This window comes from Lepidothrix coronata, unplaced genomic scaffold (assembly GCF_001604755.1).
Source record: "Lepidothrix coronata isolate B3197 unplaced genomic scaffold, Lepidothrix_coronata-1.0 Scaffold247, whole genome shotgun sequence".
Taxonomy (NCBI): Eukaryota; Metazoa; Chordata; class Aves; order Passeriformes; family Pipridae; genus Lepidothrix; species Lepidothrix coronata.
In genome coordinates, this window is record NW_016690427.1 from 316,464 (window position 1) to 331,816 (window position 15,353).

Here is a 15,353-nt window from a genome sequence, read left to right on the forward strand (position 1 = left end):
TAATATATATATGTATCTCAAAAAAATGCAGCTTTGTCACTAATAGTGAAATAATAAAAGCAGGAAATAGGGAAGCAATAAAAACCTTTGGGCCCTTTCTCCTTCTTACATTACTGATATGGAAAGGTCTGTTGATACACAAGAGCTCGCTAAGATGAAGGCATAGATTTGAATCTCCAGTTCTGTATGTAGGTTTAAATTTATTTGAGTGCTCTCTCAAGCTTTGGATTTAATGCTTTGGCAGGGAGAAATTTTAAATGGCATTTGTATTTACAGGTTTTAGAAATTTCTTTGTTAATATTGTTCACATACTTAGTGACTACAGAGGAGCACTGATAAATGCTCGTGCTTTTTCCTGCTTTTTGTACTGGAAATATTTCAGGCTGACGAACTTGCCAAAGAGGGTAGTAGATAAAACACATGGCTGTAGTAGAGCTTAGCTGAAGAAGGGTAAAAGAGCATGTGGTGAACTAAGCAACAACAATTTTCAGCTCCATTGGTTTTTAAAGGAACACATGCAGTTCAACCTCCTTTGGGCAGCATTTTATTCAATCACCACTGCTAAGAAACACACTAGAGAGATCTCAAGAGACATTTTAGAATGGTTAGAGCTCTTCCCAAACAAAGTCCCTCAGTGCCTGTAAGCTTTTGTTACGAAAACTGAGATGTCAAATAAGTCTCCAGAGTGTGTAAGGGCACTTTGTTAAAAGATTAAGAGAAAATTAGCTACTTATATATAAACTGAGGAGAAATGATTATGTTTGTGTGGTTGTTTTTTTAAGGCATAATATTTCATATTGAAAATAGGTTTTCATCTGTATTTTATGGTTTTTAGGGGAGTAAATATTTTGCATAATAATGTTGGTGTCCATCTTCTAATCCCCATTGCACAGTGTTCCTTTAGTCAAATTGTTCCCTTGAAATTCCAGGAAATGTAATCCAGCTGAGGAAAAGGTGTCAGCTCCGGCATTGCTGAGTTTCTTTCCTGTAACTTCAAGTTTGTTGTGGTCCCTTTCCAAGTTCTTGCACAGGGCACTTAGGCAGTGCTTAAATCTGCTGCCACAGCAGGCACTGTTTACAAATCAGGCTATCATTTGCAGTTGATGGTAATTAAATGGGAAGACAACTAAAGGAAAAGAAGTAAGCCCAACTGTGTATGCTCTTTTTTTGTCATTTTTGGGTTTACTGTTTTTGTTTACTGATAACTTTCACCTTGGACTCCTCTGTATTACTACAACTTCCCTGTTAGAATCCTCTTCCTTTGCAGGCTGGGTGCTAGTCAGTTACTGGGAGGACATTTGGGATGGAATTTTTATGCATCTTACTCTTGAGTCCTTTATCCTGTATCCTGTAAGCTTCTGCTACTTGGATCCATCTGCTCAGTCTGAGCTCCTTCATAGAGTATGAAAACTGCTGCGTGGGTCCTGCTGGGGGGTGGGAGCACTCAAGTCTGGCTGCAGTGTGTCTTGCTGGAGTGAACCACAAGACCCACAAACTAACAACTAAGCGACCCACACAGCTATTTGGGATATCAGACTTTCCTGGCTTACGTCTGCTGCTCTGCAGAGGCCCAGAAATTAGAGACGTTCCATTTTGGAAAGTTGCGTATTGTTTTCTTTCTTTAGGTAAGCGAGGGAGAATTTAACCAAACTCTTTAACAGAAAATACTCCACTGCAAAACTCAAATCACACACAAAATGTTTCGTACAGTTTTAAGATTTCCACATTATATGCTTATGACAGAAATCTAGAGACCTCTCTTTCATGGATTGTTCTGAAGTAACAGTTTTGGCTAGAGGCAAGGCAAAGATTTAATGAACCATTCTTACAGAGGCCCTGCAGTTCCCTGTTTTCTGAAAGCTTTGCTCTTCAGAGGCCTTGGTGTTGACACACAGCTTGTTTTTGAAAGTGACTGCCCTTCCACTGCTCCTTGTTATTTAAGGCTTCACACCTGTAGGTTGCTAGCTTTACTCTGATCTGCCTGAAATGTGGCTTTTTTTTCCAGCTGCACAAGTGTTTTAGGACAGGTGTTGTACTGAAAGGTTACTCATTGTGGAAGCCTGACTCTTCATCCAGTCTGGTGACAGTAGGACAGCAGCAGATCCATATTGCTGTATCCTGCTGGTTGTCTGTGTCTTTTGACTACCTCCTTCATAAATAGCATATTGATGGCAATGACTAGTGTTCAGACCTTGCCAATCAATACTAACATTGAATAAGAGTTAATTGACACAAATAACTGCATCTCTCAGTTTGTGGACAAGAATGACACCTTCCTGTGCTCTAATCAATAATAACTCCTTGTAGAGCATTGAAATAAAGCTGCTTTCTCTATTTGACAGAGTTTCCCCAAGTGGCCTGGAGCTGTCTCTTTCATTGTGTCTCATCATAGCAGATTAACTGGAATGTTACATATGAATTGCCTGTCAGGATGATTCCATCAGACATTTCTTGGTACTGTTTATCACTGTCATGAGTGTTGAGTCAAGATGTTCAGCCTTTGTTTTGGCCCTTGCTCTATAGCCAGAAAAATGTAACACTTAACACTTCACCAGATACAAGCTTTGTTGCCAGATCAATTAGCTATTTCCAATAGTAATTGCTAAACGTTAATCTTTTAATAGCAAATATAATCTGTATTTGCCAGAACTGTTGGTTCTAGTTAGATATGACAATTCCTGCTTATGTAGGGCAAAACATTGTTTTGCCTTTCATAATTTAATAAAACTCAGGCTGTTGAGACACTACTTGAGGAATCATTGCTTCAAAATCTTAGTTTGGTTTAAAGATTTGGAGATTTGAGGAGAAAAATAGGATAATATAATTTTGATCATTACAAATTTATTTTATTAATTTTTAATAGGTTTTTGAAATAGATAAATGCAAACATAAAAGGTCTTATTCATAACTGCATTTTTAATGACCACTTTGAACATAATTTTGGGGAATGAGTTCACAGAATTTGAATCTCAACAATTACAAGTACAAATACTTCTATTTTCTCAATTTGTAAATTTTTTTCTTTTTTTGGTAACTGTATACTTGCCCAAAGTAGTTAAATTTTTTTTTTAAAAGCAGTCTTACTGGGGAAGAAAACCCTGGATTTGTATTTGTTGCCAAACAGTTAATTTTAAACAAGCTCTTACCTTCACCAGTGCCTGTAGGAGTGAGCATGAATAACAGGGTATCTTCATTCTGGATCTGAATTTGTGCAAGGCTTCACAGAAGGGAAACTGAAAGCAAGAAGGAAGCAAACACTGGGAGGCACTTGCCCCTCATTATTTCTGTTGGATGGTGCCATCTGTCTGAATAAAATTAAATCTGCTGGCTCTTTTGGGTGCCTGCCCAGCCACTGCTGCGTTTTTAACTGTGACTTTTCCATGAAATTGCATGTCTTGGGTCATGCCTAAATTCAGCCATAGCAATTCACATGTGAATTGTTGTAGGACAGGTTAGCACTTAACTTAGAGCAGATCTGTTTTATTAGGCCGTTCAGCCAAGGGGGTCAGCTGGTTTCAGTGCAGCAGCACTTTGGTTGCACACCCATGAGGTTCTTGATTCACACCTCATTTATATTTATATGGCTCTTATATTTCCTCTGGCTCCCATTGCATAAACTAGAATTCTGGGTTTCCATTTTAAAAACAAGAATCATCAGAGGATTGGTGCTGGTATCTTATAAAATTCAGTCTATTTCCACATTAGCTCTCACAGCAAATCTGGATCTGAAGCCGATGGGAGGGAAACTAAGTGTAAGAAGGTCTGTCTTTTCAGAAACACACGTGCAGTTGTGGAGAATTTCCCAGTGGGACTCACAGCAACCAGGACTATTTGTGAGCATATTCAAAGAATTAACTTCTTTTCAGTCTTTCCCATCCCACTTTCATATAGAAAAAAGAGACATATCGGGAATTTTGCATTTCCTCCATTACAGGATGAAAGAAACCTGAAAGTTGGTGCATTGCTCAGATACAGCTGTAATTGCTTCATTATAACTCAGTGTATTAATGGTAGACTTAAAATTCAGCTGTTAAAATCTGTTTACTTTTACTCTGAAATGTAATGATTTTTTTTAAATTACTTTTCAGGTTAACAAACAGAAATATTATTCACAAAATGCCTGAATGGACTCTAATCGCTATTGTTTTGTTGTCTGTGTAAGTACCTTTCAGTGTCAAATATTCTTAAATGCAACTGTCTTAACTAGCCTATTGAAACAAGATTTAATCTTCAGATAAAAGAAGCTAAGATTTATTGAAATTACTGTGCAATCAGGAGAAATATTTTTCTCGTGAAAATGAACTAAATTCTCTTGACAAAACAGTATTGTCTGACTTGCAACAAATGTTAAGAATGGGCAATAACTTTTTAACAATAACTGAATGTTATGTTAAAGAAAAGAAAAGTTAAGCCTTAGGGGGTTTTAAGGAGGGCTGATGGGATGAAGGAGTGTAATTCACCCTTTTCCATTTGCTGCTGAGAGACGTTCTTCCCTTCTCTGATGATAGGACAAAATGACGTGTATTGTATTATTTGGATTTGGCATAACTGTCAAGCTTTTTGTTTTTCATTTTACTTCTAATTTCTTAGAAGGTTTTACTTCTATGATTAAAGTCAAATTATTTCCATAAGGATATGGTGTGCTTCTAAATACGTTTGTTTAAATATTTTAGCAAATTTCTTTTAGAAGGGAAAGCCTTTTTAGCAACTCCCAAGGAATACTGGGAGCCAGTATTTTATTTTTGTGAAAATTAGCTTTATTGCTCAAGATTATGATATTACAAGGCCACAGTTCCTTGTTGGCTTTGTTTTACTTACTATAGAATTAAATCCTTTACAAGGATTTTCCTGATGGGAAGCCTGATTTTATTATAGTGTCTTTGAGTAAACTTCTGTACAAATGCATGATCTGTAAAATCAGTATTCATATACATTGAGTTCCTTGATTTGTATTTTGCAAATTCAGGTACATTTCTGAGGTTAAAGACACAAACTTTGCAGTGTGTTAAACAAACACAAATGTGTATTAAATATTTACATTAGTTCGCCTTTTAAGAAATCACTGGTGGTTTCACACCACCAGTGTCAGACACTGCCTTTCAGTAGGGTTAAATCATCAAGCAATCATTGTACGTCTTGAGCTTAAATTACAAGATTGCAAAAATCTTTATTCCAGAGCCTGTTTATTACTGCACTGCTGCTGCTTCTTTTGGGCTTCCTGGGTCACTGGAGCCTGTAGGACAGAGAAGTGCTTACAGACATTCACAGGTCAAGAAGTATTGTGGGCCAGCCTCAGAGCATCCCCAGCACTGCACTTACTTTCCTTGATATTACTTCAGTCTGACACATTGTTCTGGCTTTACTGTCCCAAGGAAGACTGTACCAGCAGGCATTAGAGCAGGCTTCAGCGAGCCTTACATCTGTGTCACCCAGCCAGATACCGCTCAAATGATTCATTAAATCAGAACACAGAAAGTAACTTTACTTGAATGCCTTGGCATAAATTTTTTATCAACTATAAGAACAAATCTTTTGTCATTTTTACTATATATTCTTATGGTTGAATTGTTAATTTGTGAAACAGATCTTATGAATTTTTCAAGTAGTTTCTGTATAGTTAAGGAAATGGTGACTTTTTGATCAGAATTTAAAGTATGTTGCTGGTCTCTGCGTATGATGAGCTCTAAATGTTTACATAACTAATGATTGTTTTACAGATGCTTTAAAATGTTATACAAGTAGTAGGCAGTCTTGGTAACAATCAGTGTAAGCAGAGAACCAAGTCTCTTTTTACTTTTGCTTTCTAAGGGTCTACCCCTAAACAAATGAATTATATTTCATGATAAAGTACAGTAGACTTTATTTCTAATATTATTTTAGTGAAACAATTAATAGAACCTCTGTTGACTTCCCCTTATTGTAAGGTTCTTGCAAGCTCATGATCTTGAGATTTTGAACAACTTCTCTCAGGTGCCTCTTAGGAGAGGATGTAGAAGAATGTAGGTGGGTTAGAATGAGTGGTAAGATTCCTCTAACAAGATGACACGTGTTGCATCATTTCCAGAAAGATTAAAGCAGAACACTTAATTATTTGGGAATTCTAATCAAACATCAATATTTAGTGGAAGCCAAGAGTGTGCAGGGAAGAGCTACTGAGGACATGGGCAACCCCTCACATACAGATCCTCGTGTTGTGGCCTTTTCTCTCCTCCTGCAGTCTGCCAGGAACCTGTCATATATAACTAATATTTCTCATAAAAAGAAGTACGCCCTGTTAAGTCTTCTCCTTGAGCTGTACTGAGAGATTACGCACATTGTAGCACATGTAACGTCATTTATATCGTGGAGTTGTTTGGGGCCTGAGACAGAGTGGGTCTTCATAAGCTCCAGTCCTGTTCTGACAGTATTTATTCACAGGTCTTTTCCTGGTTTCAGACATAGGACGACCATTTTACTCCCAATACTAAACAGCATAAACTACACCCTGGAAGAGGATAATACTTCCTCTTTCCAGGTGGGTGGCAGACCATATCACACGTGGCCCAGGGTGCAGGGAACAGAGATTACAGAAGGCCGAGTGAACATGGCTTTCAAGGTATACCTCAAAAAAAACTTATGAAGACTTCAAGTATTTTTTGTTTTGTATGGAAGGGGGCAGGGTTGTTTTGTTTCAAGTAGCAACTGTTGGACTTTGCTTGCACCCCATTTTGTTCATCAGTGTTGTGGCTCACCACTTCCTTCTCGTGTATGGCTAGAGCGTGCTGGGGACTTGGTGTACTTAACTCCACAGTGCAGTCTCAGAGTGCCCCGACCCTTTTTATGATAAGCTGCTGGACAGAATAACTGTTGTCATTGCTGCTGTATTGAATTCAAGTGTCATCAGTGCTTCATACTTGTATTATGGTATGACAGTGCTGTCCTCTCTTCACACGAGTGTGCATATTAACTCTTTGTGGGATACAGCAAGATGTCATAACGCCGAATTTTGGTGCTTACATTAGAACCTGGGCTCACTATAGTCTGGTGGTCCTTGACAAGCTGTTAAAATACTTATGTGCCCTTGAGTCTACTGACTATTAAGGAAAGCTGGGCTTCTCATTCATTGCTCTGAAATGAAGTGCCTGAAATGGGACAGTGTGACTCTTGTGACTGTATGTCTCAAAGTATAAAATGTTGGAGGACGCAGCAATGGAGTATTTAGTGTTCCTAGTGAGCAGTTGGATTTATTCAATCAAATTATTGTATAAAATATGAACAGCCAGTCTCAGCCTTTATTGAAAATCTAGCCTGAGGCACTCCTATGACCAGCACATTCAGCAATGCTGAATTGACCTTCTTAGAGTACACTTTGACAGCCAGAGAATTATGTTCAAACAATTGCATTCATGCCTGTCATGGAGTGGGTGACTCTTAAAAATTATCTGTAGATCAAATTTCTTATTTATTGTAATTTGTAGTAATTTTGGCATTGGTAGATTCCTATTTCTTCCTGTAGCAATTTTTAATATGTTAAACAGAATTTTCTGTTCTAGTAATAGCTGCTTTATAATATACTGTAAACCAGAATGCAGAAGTTGCATCTTTTTCCCCCAAAGAACGTTGCAAGAAAGCAAATGAAGCAGATAAATAGATACAAATACAGTAGTTCAAGAAAGAATGGAGAAGGCAATGTGAAGATTGGTTGCTGTACAAGCATGGGCACTTTCTGTTTTTAGTGTATACCCCTGGCACAGACTAATGGAAAGCTTTCAAGATACTTTCAGGAAATGTCTGCTTTCATCTTACTTATCTGAGCAGTCTGGTTCCAGTGAACTGTGGTCAGCTTCATCTACAAAGCCCATGCAAGAGGTTCCCCCGCTAAAAGCTTTGAAGCATTTCAAAATGTTCTGGGATTAGTTTATAAGCATTCGGCTGCAGTATTTAAACAAACTCAAAATGACCATGATCACTAAACAAAAGCCATCATTATATGAGTGCAGCCACTTTAGATAAATGTGTCATGTGGAGATGTACTCTAGAGGTTTACTCTCTTGGAGATAACAGTTCAGGAACTGGAGAATCTTGGGTTCAAGTATGTGTTTTTACTTCTTTGCACACGAGAGCACATCTATTGCTCAAGGCTAACATTTCTAAATTATTTTAAGAGGAATTCAGATTTTTGTGATATCACTATTGTGTTCTTATCTGAAAGTGTCTGAATGTTTGAAATGTACAAATCTAATGTACAAATACATATAGGATGTGAATCAGACTTGTATGTGGTTTCTGTAGGAAAAAGAGTCACTCTGCAAGTCAGCTGGATGATCTTTTATTTAGCACATTTGATGATGGAAGTTTGGTTCCAGGTTTCAGCTGAGAAAAATCATTTATTATTATTAAGCTAGAAATAGAATTATTTACCATTTTGAAACAGAGCTTGCAGGACCAAGAATCCAAAAAGTCTTTTTATAAAAACATTTGAATGCAGTTATAGTGTTGTCTCTATCTGCAGAGTTATATTATTGTGTAAAATAAAGGCAAGTTTGTCTTAACATGTTAAAAAATTTAAAAAATACCTTCTTCTCTTTTTCTCTCTTAATTTTAGGATGTCATTTGGTAAGTGTGAGCTCAAATAGGTTTTCTGTTAAACAATTCTTAATTCTGCTAAGCAGTTCTATTAAGCTTACTTACTCATCAGCACCTTCTAAGCAAACTCAAAGCTGCTCATTTGGCAGATTGTGGACATGATCAGTATTATCTTAGTTCTTCCTAGCATGTTCCAGTAATATTTAGGAAACATACATGGAACAGTATTGTAAGGGATTTCATGGTTGTTAATTGGATATTAATCAGTGCCAACTTTAAAATAATTTAATATCTTCATCATTCATAAGGGAGAAAACAGATGGAGAAATCTTAGCAGTTTCCAAGGAGATGTTTCTCCTGACACAAAAAAGCCCCACTGTTGTGTAGTGCTGTTGTGCAGAAGTGACCCTGGATTTCATTGCAGCCCATACAGCTGCAGTTGTTTTTCCATTCTGGTAGCCTTCTGAATAGGAGATTTGGATGTGCTGTGTGACTTTGGTGTTTGCCCAGCACAAACTCTCTGAGGTGAGTCCAGGATAATTAATTCCTCTTAATGGTGCTGGTTCTTGGCTTCATCAGCAGGAGTGGAGCTGTAGCACACACTGTCTCCTGGACTTCTGCTACATAGAGTTAGGAGGGTTGGCTCAGAAACCTGCTGTCTCTCCACCTGCCAGTTTTGTTGCCCAGTGCAAGGGAAGAGCAAGGCCATGGCTTTCTGCCAAGTGTCTCGGAAATCCCTCCAAGAGATAGAAATCTGCCTGTTCCCAGCAGCTGTATGTGTGGGCATTCAGACTGACATCTGCAACCGTGCAGAGCTGGTGTGCAAAGTGCATCACCAGCTATAAATTGTCCTTCGTGGTGGTGTTCTAACAATGTTCATCTCTACATTGTTAGAATGTAGAGATGTGGAACATCATTTTGGATCTTCTGTTTTAGTCACCGTTGGCAAGATTACATTCCAAATATACTTGTGAATTAAGAATATGATAGTAGGGAAAGTACTTTGCCACTTCGTTTTTGCCTTTCATGTGAATAAGTGAGATTTTTGTTGCCACTTGTGTTCCAAGCCTCTGAAAGGTAGCATGCTAGATTTTGGATGTCTGCTTCATCATCTTGACTCATTGGGAACTCCCACTGGTCAGTGGGAGTTCATGTCCTATTGAACTTTATGCTACAACTGTGATAAAGCAGATGGGAAAAAAGCCCAGAGAGAGTACTGTTTTAAAGTGATATTTCTTTAAAAGGTTTATGTTTAGAAGAATTCTATTGTAATGTCATATTTTTCCTCCTTCTGTAATGGGTGCATACAGCTTTGTCCATTGGAAGTCATGTCATTGTGCAGAATAAGTAGTACAGTAATATAGACAGCTGTGAACTAATGCTGCCAGTGAGCCATCAGTAACTCAGACTGTTAACAGCCTCCCTAAATTTAGCTTTAAACTGAATGTATTTTAACTTCATCCACTGAGCAAACTGAACTGTTCATTTTGCAACTGAATCCTGAAGCTGTAGCCCTATGAAAATATACGTACTTATTAATAATTAATCTTAATACATTCAAGGTAAACATTTTTTTTTAATCATGAAACATTACCCATCTGTTAAAAGAAAAACATGACTTTGACACACGTTTGCATCTTTTATATTCAGAGTTTTAATTTTATCTTAGTTAACTTTGTAAAGAACAGCCTACATTAGTGGGGATATGACATATAAGCAGTGGTTTTGGCGTACAGGAAACTTCATTGTAAGACACAAATCAGTGTTAATTTGGCTTGTTTCTGAACCAAAAAAAAAAAATAGAGGTGGACATCACTGGAAAGGCTACTACAGCTTCCTGGCATGTGATCCTCAGGTATTTTGTACCAGCAGAATTTTTAGCATGGATTCTGGATTCATTTGTTTGGTTCCATGCAGATAGTCATAGTGGTACCTCTCATAGGCTGAATGGTGTGTCCTCTTCTTCTTTAGCACTGAAATAAATTGTCCCTGAGGTAGAAGTATTGTATTCCTTAACTCTATAAGAGAAAAACTTTGATTGTAAAAAATCCCTGTGAAAGAGCAGTATTATTTGAAGAGCTAATCATTTCTCTCTTATGCTGCTTGATGTAGATTATGGAATGTAAAACCTTGTAACACTAAACAGTAAGACAGGCTGTCTAGAAAGGCATTATTTCATTCCAGAGATTCTAGTTTCCTTTGTTATATTGCTGTTGAACATAGCAGACAATATTTTTGCCTAACTTACATTAAGTGTGTAATGGTTTTTAAGGAGGAAGAATCCTAAAAGTGATTAAAAACCATGAAGACCTTAAAAACCTTTATGAATGAATTATGTCTTAGAAAACAGAAATAGTTGAATAATTGAGCTGTTGTAATTTGATTGGATCAACAGTGGTCCACAACCTACCTGAAGACCCACATATTGAAGGTCTGTGTCAGTTGGGGGAAATAGAGACATGCATTTTATTTGCTTTCATATCAAGAATGTTATATTGGAGAATATTGCTGGTCCTATAATATTCTACAGTGACCAGAAATAAACTAAAAATTACTCAGAGGCATGAAAATTTGAAGGGGAGAGGAGATTAACTCAGAGAGGAGGCAAATTATTTTTATATGATAATTGATAGTGGACAGTACACTGATGAACTGGAGACGTGGTTTTGTGTCCTAATATTGTAAGAATCAAATGCAAAGGCAGTTCATACTACTTCTCATTATTTCTCATGTTTAACTGGCTGGTAGCAAACACAGCTAACCAGTATGTGGGAGTTTAGTCCAGAAACTGCAAAGTGTATGTGGATAATTACAGACTGTTAAGTGCAAAACCAGCATCAGTGCAAAAGCTGTACAGATGCTTGGTTGTTTAGAGGCTTGAGATCTCAGCATGTTGCATTCCATTTTGTGTACCACACTTACAGCCTACATTCCACAGAAGTGCATATATCACTCTCTCTCTTCCACCTTCTGTCCATCTGAACATCTTAACACACTGAATAGATTTCATTCATCATAAAACTCAGTATTTCTGAGATGAGGTATTTGGGTTTTTAAAAAGTTAACGAATAGTTGAGGTTCCTCGGGCTCTTCATATTTGTTCCCAACCTCATCACATATTCTGCTGCTTTTAGGCATATGTTTAGGTCAGTGTACTTTCACAAGTCAGTGTTACTAGTACTCGTCTGCTGTAGATATGGTAAGATTGAGATTAAGCGTAGAAAAGTGATTTACTAGGAATCATCAAGTCAGGAATAGGTTTGGAAATAAAAGAATTAAACAGGGAAAGAGTTTGGGGTTTTCTGGTTTTGGTTTGTTTGGTTTTTTTAAACCTACTGTGTGCTGACGTGTCTGGGAAAAGATGCTTAAGAATCTGTAACTTCTGGGGATTTCTAAGAATCTCATGTTGAGAGGTCCAAAACCACGCTGGCATTTGTTTTCAAAACTGGGAAAGGCAAGTAGAGAAGTATCGAGGTCATTATGTTTAACTTGTGAATAAAAAATAATTTGGACACAGTGGAAGCAAGTCTATTCCTAGCATGTCTCTTTACTCAGCTGCATTGTTCAGGTGTTTGATCTGTATCCTGGACTGTAATCAAGTTACAGTGTTAGAAACTTGTGAAACCAAACTATGATCAATTTTACGATCATTGTTTCCCTAGTAACTGAGAACAGGTGAGTACATTGTATAAAGTCAAGTACTGACATTGTTTATCTAAGCATATTGCATTGTAGCTGCTTTAACTGTAGGTCACTATATTTTATTTTGTCTTTTTTGAATTTATTTTTTTTACATATCACTGAGATAATGAATTGATAGGAATAGAATACCCATATGTGGAAGCAAAAAAGTTGAGCAGTTGCAAAAGTGAAAGTGTATTAAACAATGTTTAATTCATACAATGTACCATGTTTGAATATAAAAGCATCTTTTAGATATTAAATTGTCCCACTTTATGTGCACAATAATTTATAAAACCGTGTGTATTTTACAAAGTACTTAAAAGGTTCAGGCTCTCAGAAGCTTGCATTTTAGCATTCTTTAATCGGAGACTTATACCTGTCCTTAATTTCATGTAACTAAATACTTCAGTGGCATATATTCCAGTATTTGAGAAGTGTCACAGGAAAACTTTGTGGAACATAAAAAAAGGAAAAGAAGACTGAGAAGGCTGAAAGGATCAATTTTAAAATTAATTTTAAAGATACTAAATTTAAAATTTTGTCTAAGTTAAAGAAGAGGGGGAAATGGGAACAAATGATAGGACTGAGAAGTACCTTTGATCTGTCAGCTGGTTAGCAGGAAACAGACTTCAAATAAATGGAGCTCTTTAAACAAAGCCTATCCTTGAAATGTGTACCTAAGAAACTTAGATTTGTTAGAGAGAAACAGCTGATAGTGATTTCTTCTGGGTTGAAATTGTGAACTCTTTTCTGCCTTGGCATTATGATGACAAGTAAGCTAAACTGAAACTTCTTGGAACAAATCTCTTTATGAATGCAAGTGCTTTAAATCAGATGCAGTATTATGAATGTTCTAATCCTTTGTGTCTGTGAAATAATGTTGTAGTCATAATTCGGAATATGGTAATATACATGTGGGTACCTACTCTGTTTTTTAGAAAATTATCCTGCAGTCATATCTGTTAATACAAAATGGTGAAACAGAGTCTGATCCAGCTAAACTTTGTAGAAGAGAATTCTGGATAAGAAACCATAGATGTCTTGGAGCTGATTTTGGTGCTTCCTTAGTCCTCTCAAGGTCTTTCTAATCCACTGTTAAAGAAACCTGGAAATGCTATTTGGCATATAATTACCCAAGTAATTGTTTTTTGCTCGACCTATATGATATTTCCGTTGATGGCAGTCCTGGTAGTCATTTAAAAATAAGTAAGTCTTTGAAAATAGAGTTCTTAAATATCACTCTATCAGGAGGCAAATAGAGGCATTACATATTATTACTGGGACTTTAAAGGAGTCATAGGTCCTGGAATTTTTGTCACTGGCATGACAGCAAAATATTTCCAGAGTGTTAGCTGTCATCTTTCTCATTAGACAGGCTAAGCCTGGGTTAAAAACAGTGATCCCTGACTACTTAAGCCAACTGTTTAGTGTTACAGGTTCAGCATAATGCTGGCAAATGCTTGTAGGGAACATGACGTCATTTTCCACCTGCTGAATGTTCTGAAATGTGTAGTTCCTTTCCTGGACGAGTGCCAAGGGAACTGACTTTGTTCTGTGTGTGCATATATAAGGTCACGACACTTGCTTGGAAAGAACATTATAGGAGTGATACTGTGTGGGGAAAAAAAACAGTTGATGCTTGCAATTGCAGAGACTAAAATAGTTGTACAAAACAATTGAGTTCTAAATTTTCTCTCAGATGAATAGAAATTGTTGCTATTGTTTGTGCTACTGGTCACTCACAGGGAGCTGAAATATGGGAGTAGTGAGAAATGCCATTTACTAGTTAATTTCTGAGAAGAATTGTATTATATAATTAATTATGTTGTGGTAAAATAGTATGAGTTACATTAACTGAAAGTTTCAGATGTTTATCTAATTTTTGAGACATTTTAAATTTTTTTGTAGTTATTTATATATAGAGTGTACATTTGAAGGCATGTTGCCTTCAAGTATACAATGTACAGATCTGACACAAATAGCACTACATGGCTGTACTGTCACACCATGTGTGTGTCACTGTGGTTTCCTTAAACACGTTATTGATTTTAAGACTTGAGTGTTCATTTGCATCAGACTTTTACTTTGCCTGTAAAATTAATTACTGACCTAATGATGAAAATAGAAATTTCTTTTATATATGGGAAAGTTTTTTATTTGTCCTGCATTGAAAGTCAAGGGTCATTTATCTTACGGAAGTTAATATTTTGAGGACAAGTTAATTGATTTTTTTTTTCTTTTTCTGTATCTTGTTGTATCAATGCAACATTATTATAAATTGTTTTCATTGCAGGACCTTTGTAGTTACCCAGCTGGCTATTACAAATAACAGCTGGCAGCTGATGGAGTAATCCCTAACTTTCAAGGGAGAGGAAGAAAGTGGCATAAACAATGTATCCTACTACTCATGCAAATAGCTTGTTTGTTAGGTTAAAAAATTGCAAAGATCCAGAACATTTGCATTTTATTAAATCCATTTTAAAGGAACAGTTTCTGTACCTGATAAGGTAGCCATAAGCCTGTTGCCTCAACTCTTCTCTCCTGCACAGTACAGTTAAAACATTGAAGTGCCTTCAAAAAACGTCCTTATGCAGTTTCATGGAAAAACAATAACTGAACTCTCCTATGAAGGGAAAGACATAAAACAAGCTCTCATGTGGTATGTTAGGGTAGAACTTGCACAGTATTTTGCAAATGTTCACTCGGCCTCCAAAGCCCACGTGAACATGATGTGACTGGAGGGAACTGCTGCACAGCCTGGCCCCAAGGGCCTGGCCCCGAGCACCATCCCAGAGAGCTGTGGGGTGTGGGCTGGTGCGGCTTCAGGTTCAGTCTCAGACTGTTCTCTGAACTGCGAGTTGCCTGTTTGGATACACGTAACTCACTGGGGCAGGGGGGAAGGGAAAGAAAGAAAAGCAAGTTATTGTCTCTTTTTTAGTTGTTAGCAAGCACTCCTATCAAGTAGTTAGATAAACCCTTGTCACTGTAGGAATGCTTTCCTTTTACTATTAGTTGTATCCATCTGGCTACACCACAAATAAAGTTTCAGCCACATTTGGCCCCCACAAGTTGACTTGTGTCTGGACACCAACTATATGAAAAAT

The 15,353-nt window shown here is 37.1% G+C and overlaps 1 protein-coding gene across 5 annotated transcripts in view; it reads left to right on the plus strand.

Moving 5' to 3' along the window:
- The window catches only part of RPAP2 (RNA polymerase II associated protein 2), a 34,279-nt gene that overhangs the window by 11,408 nt on the left and 7,518 nt on the right, over window positions 1-15,353 (plus strand). For all 5 annotated transcript variants that reach the window (XM_017835000.1, XM_017835002.1, XM_017834999.1 and 2 more), the window contains one exon: window positions 4,089-4,157. In XM_017835000.1, the coding sequence (XP_017690489.1) occupies window positions 4,089-4,157 (69 nt within the window). The remainder of the gene's footprint in view (window positions 1-4,088; window positions 4,158-15,353) is intronic.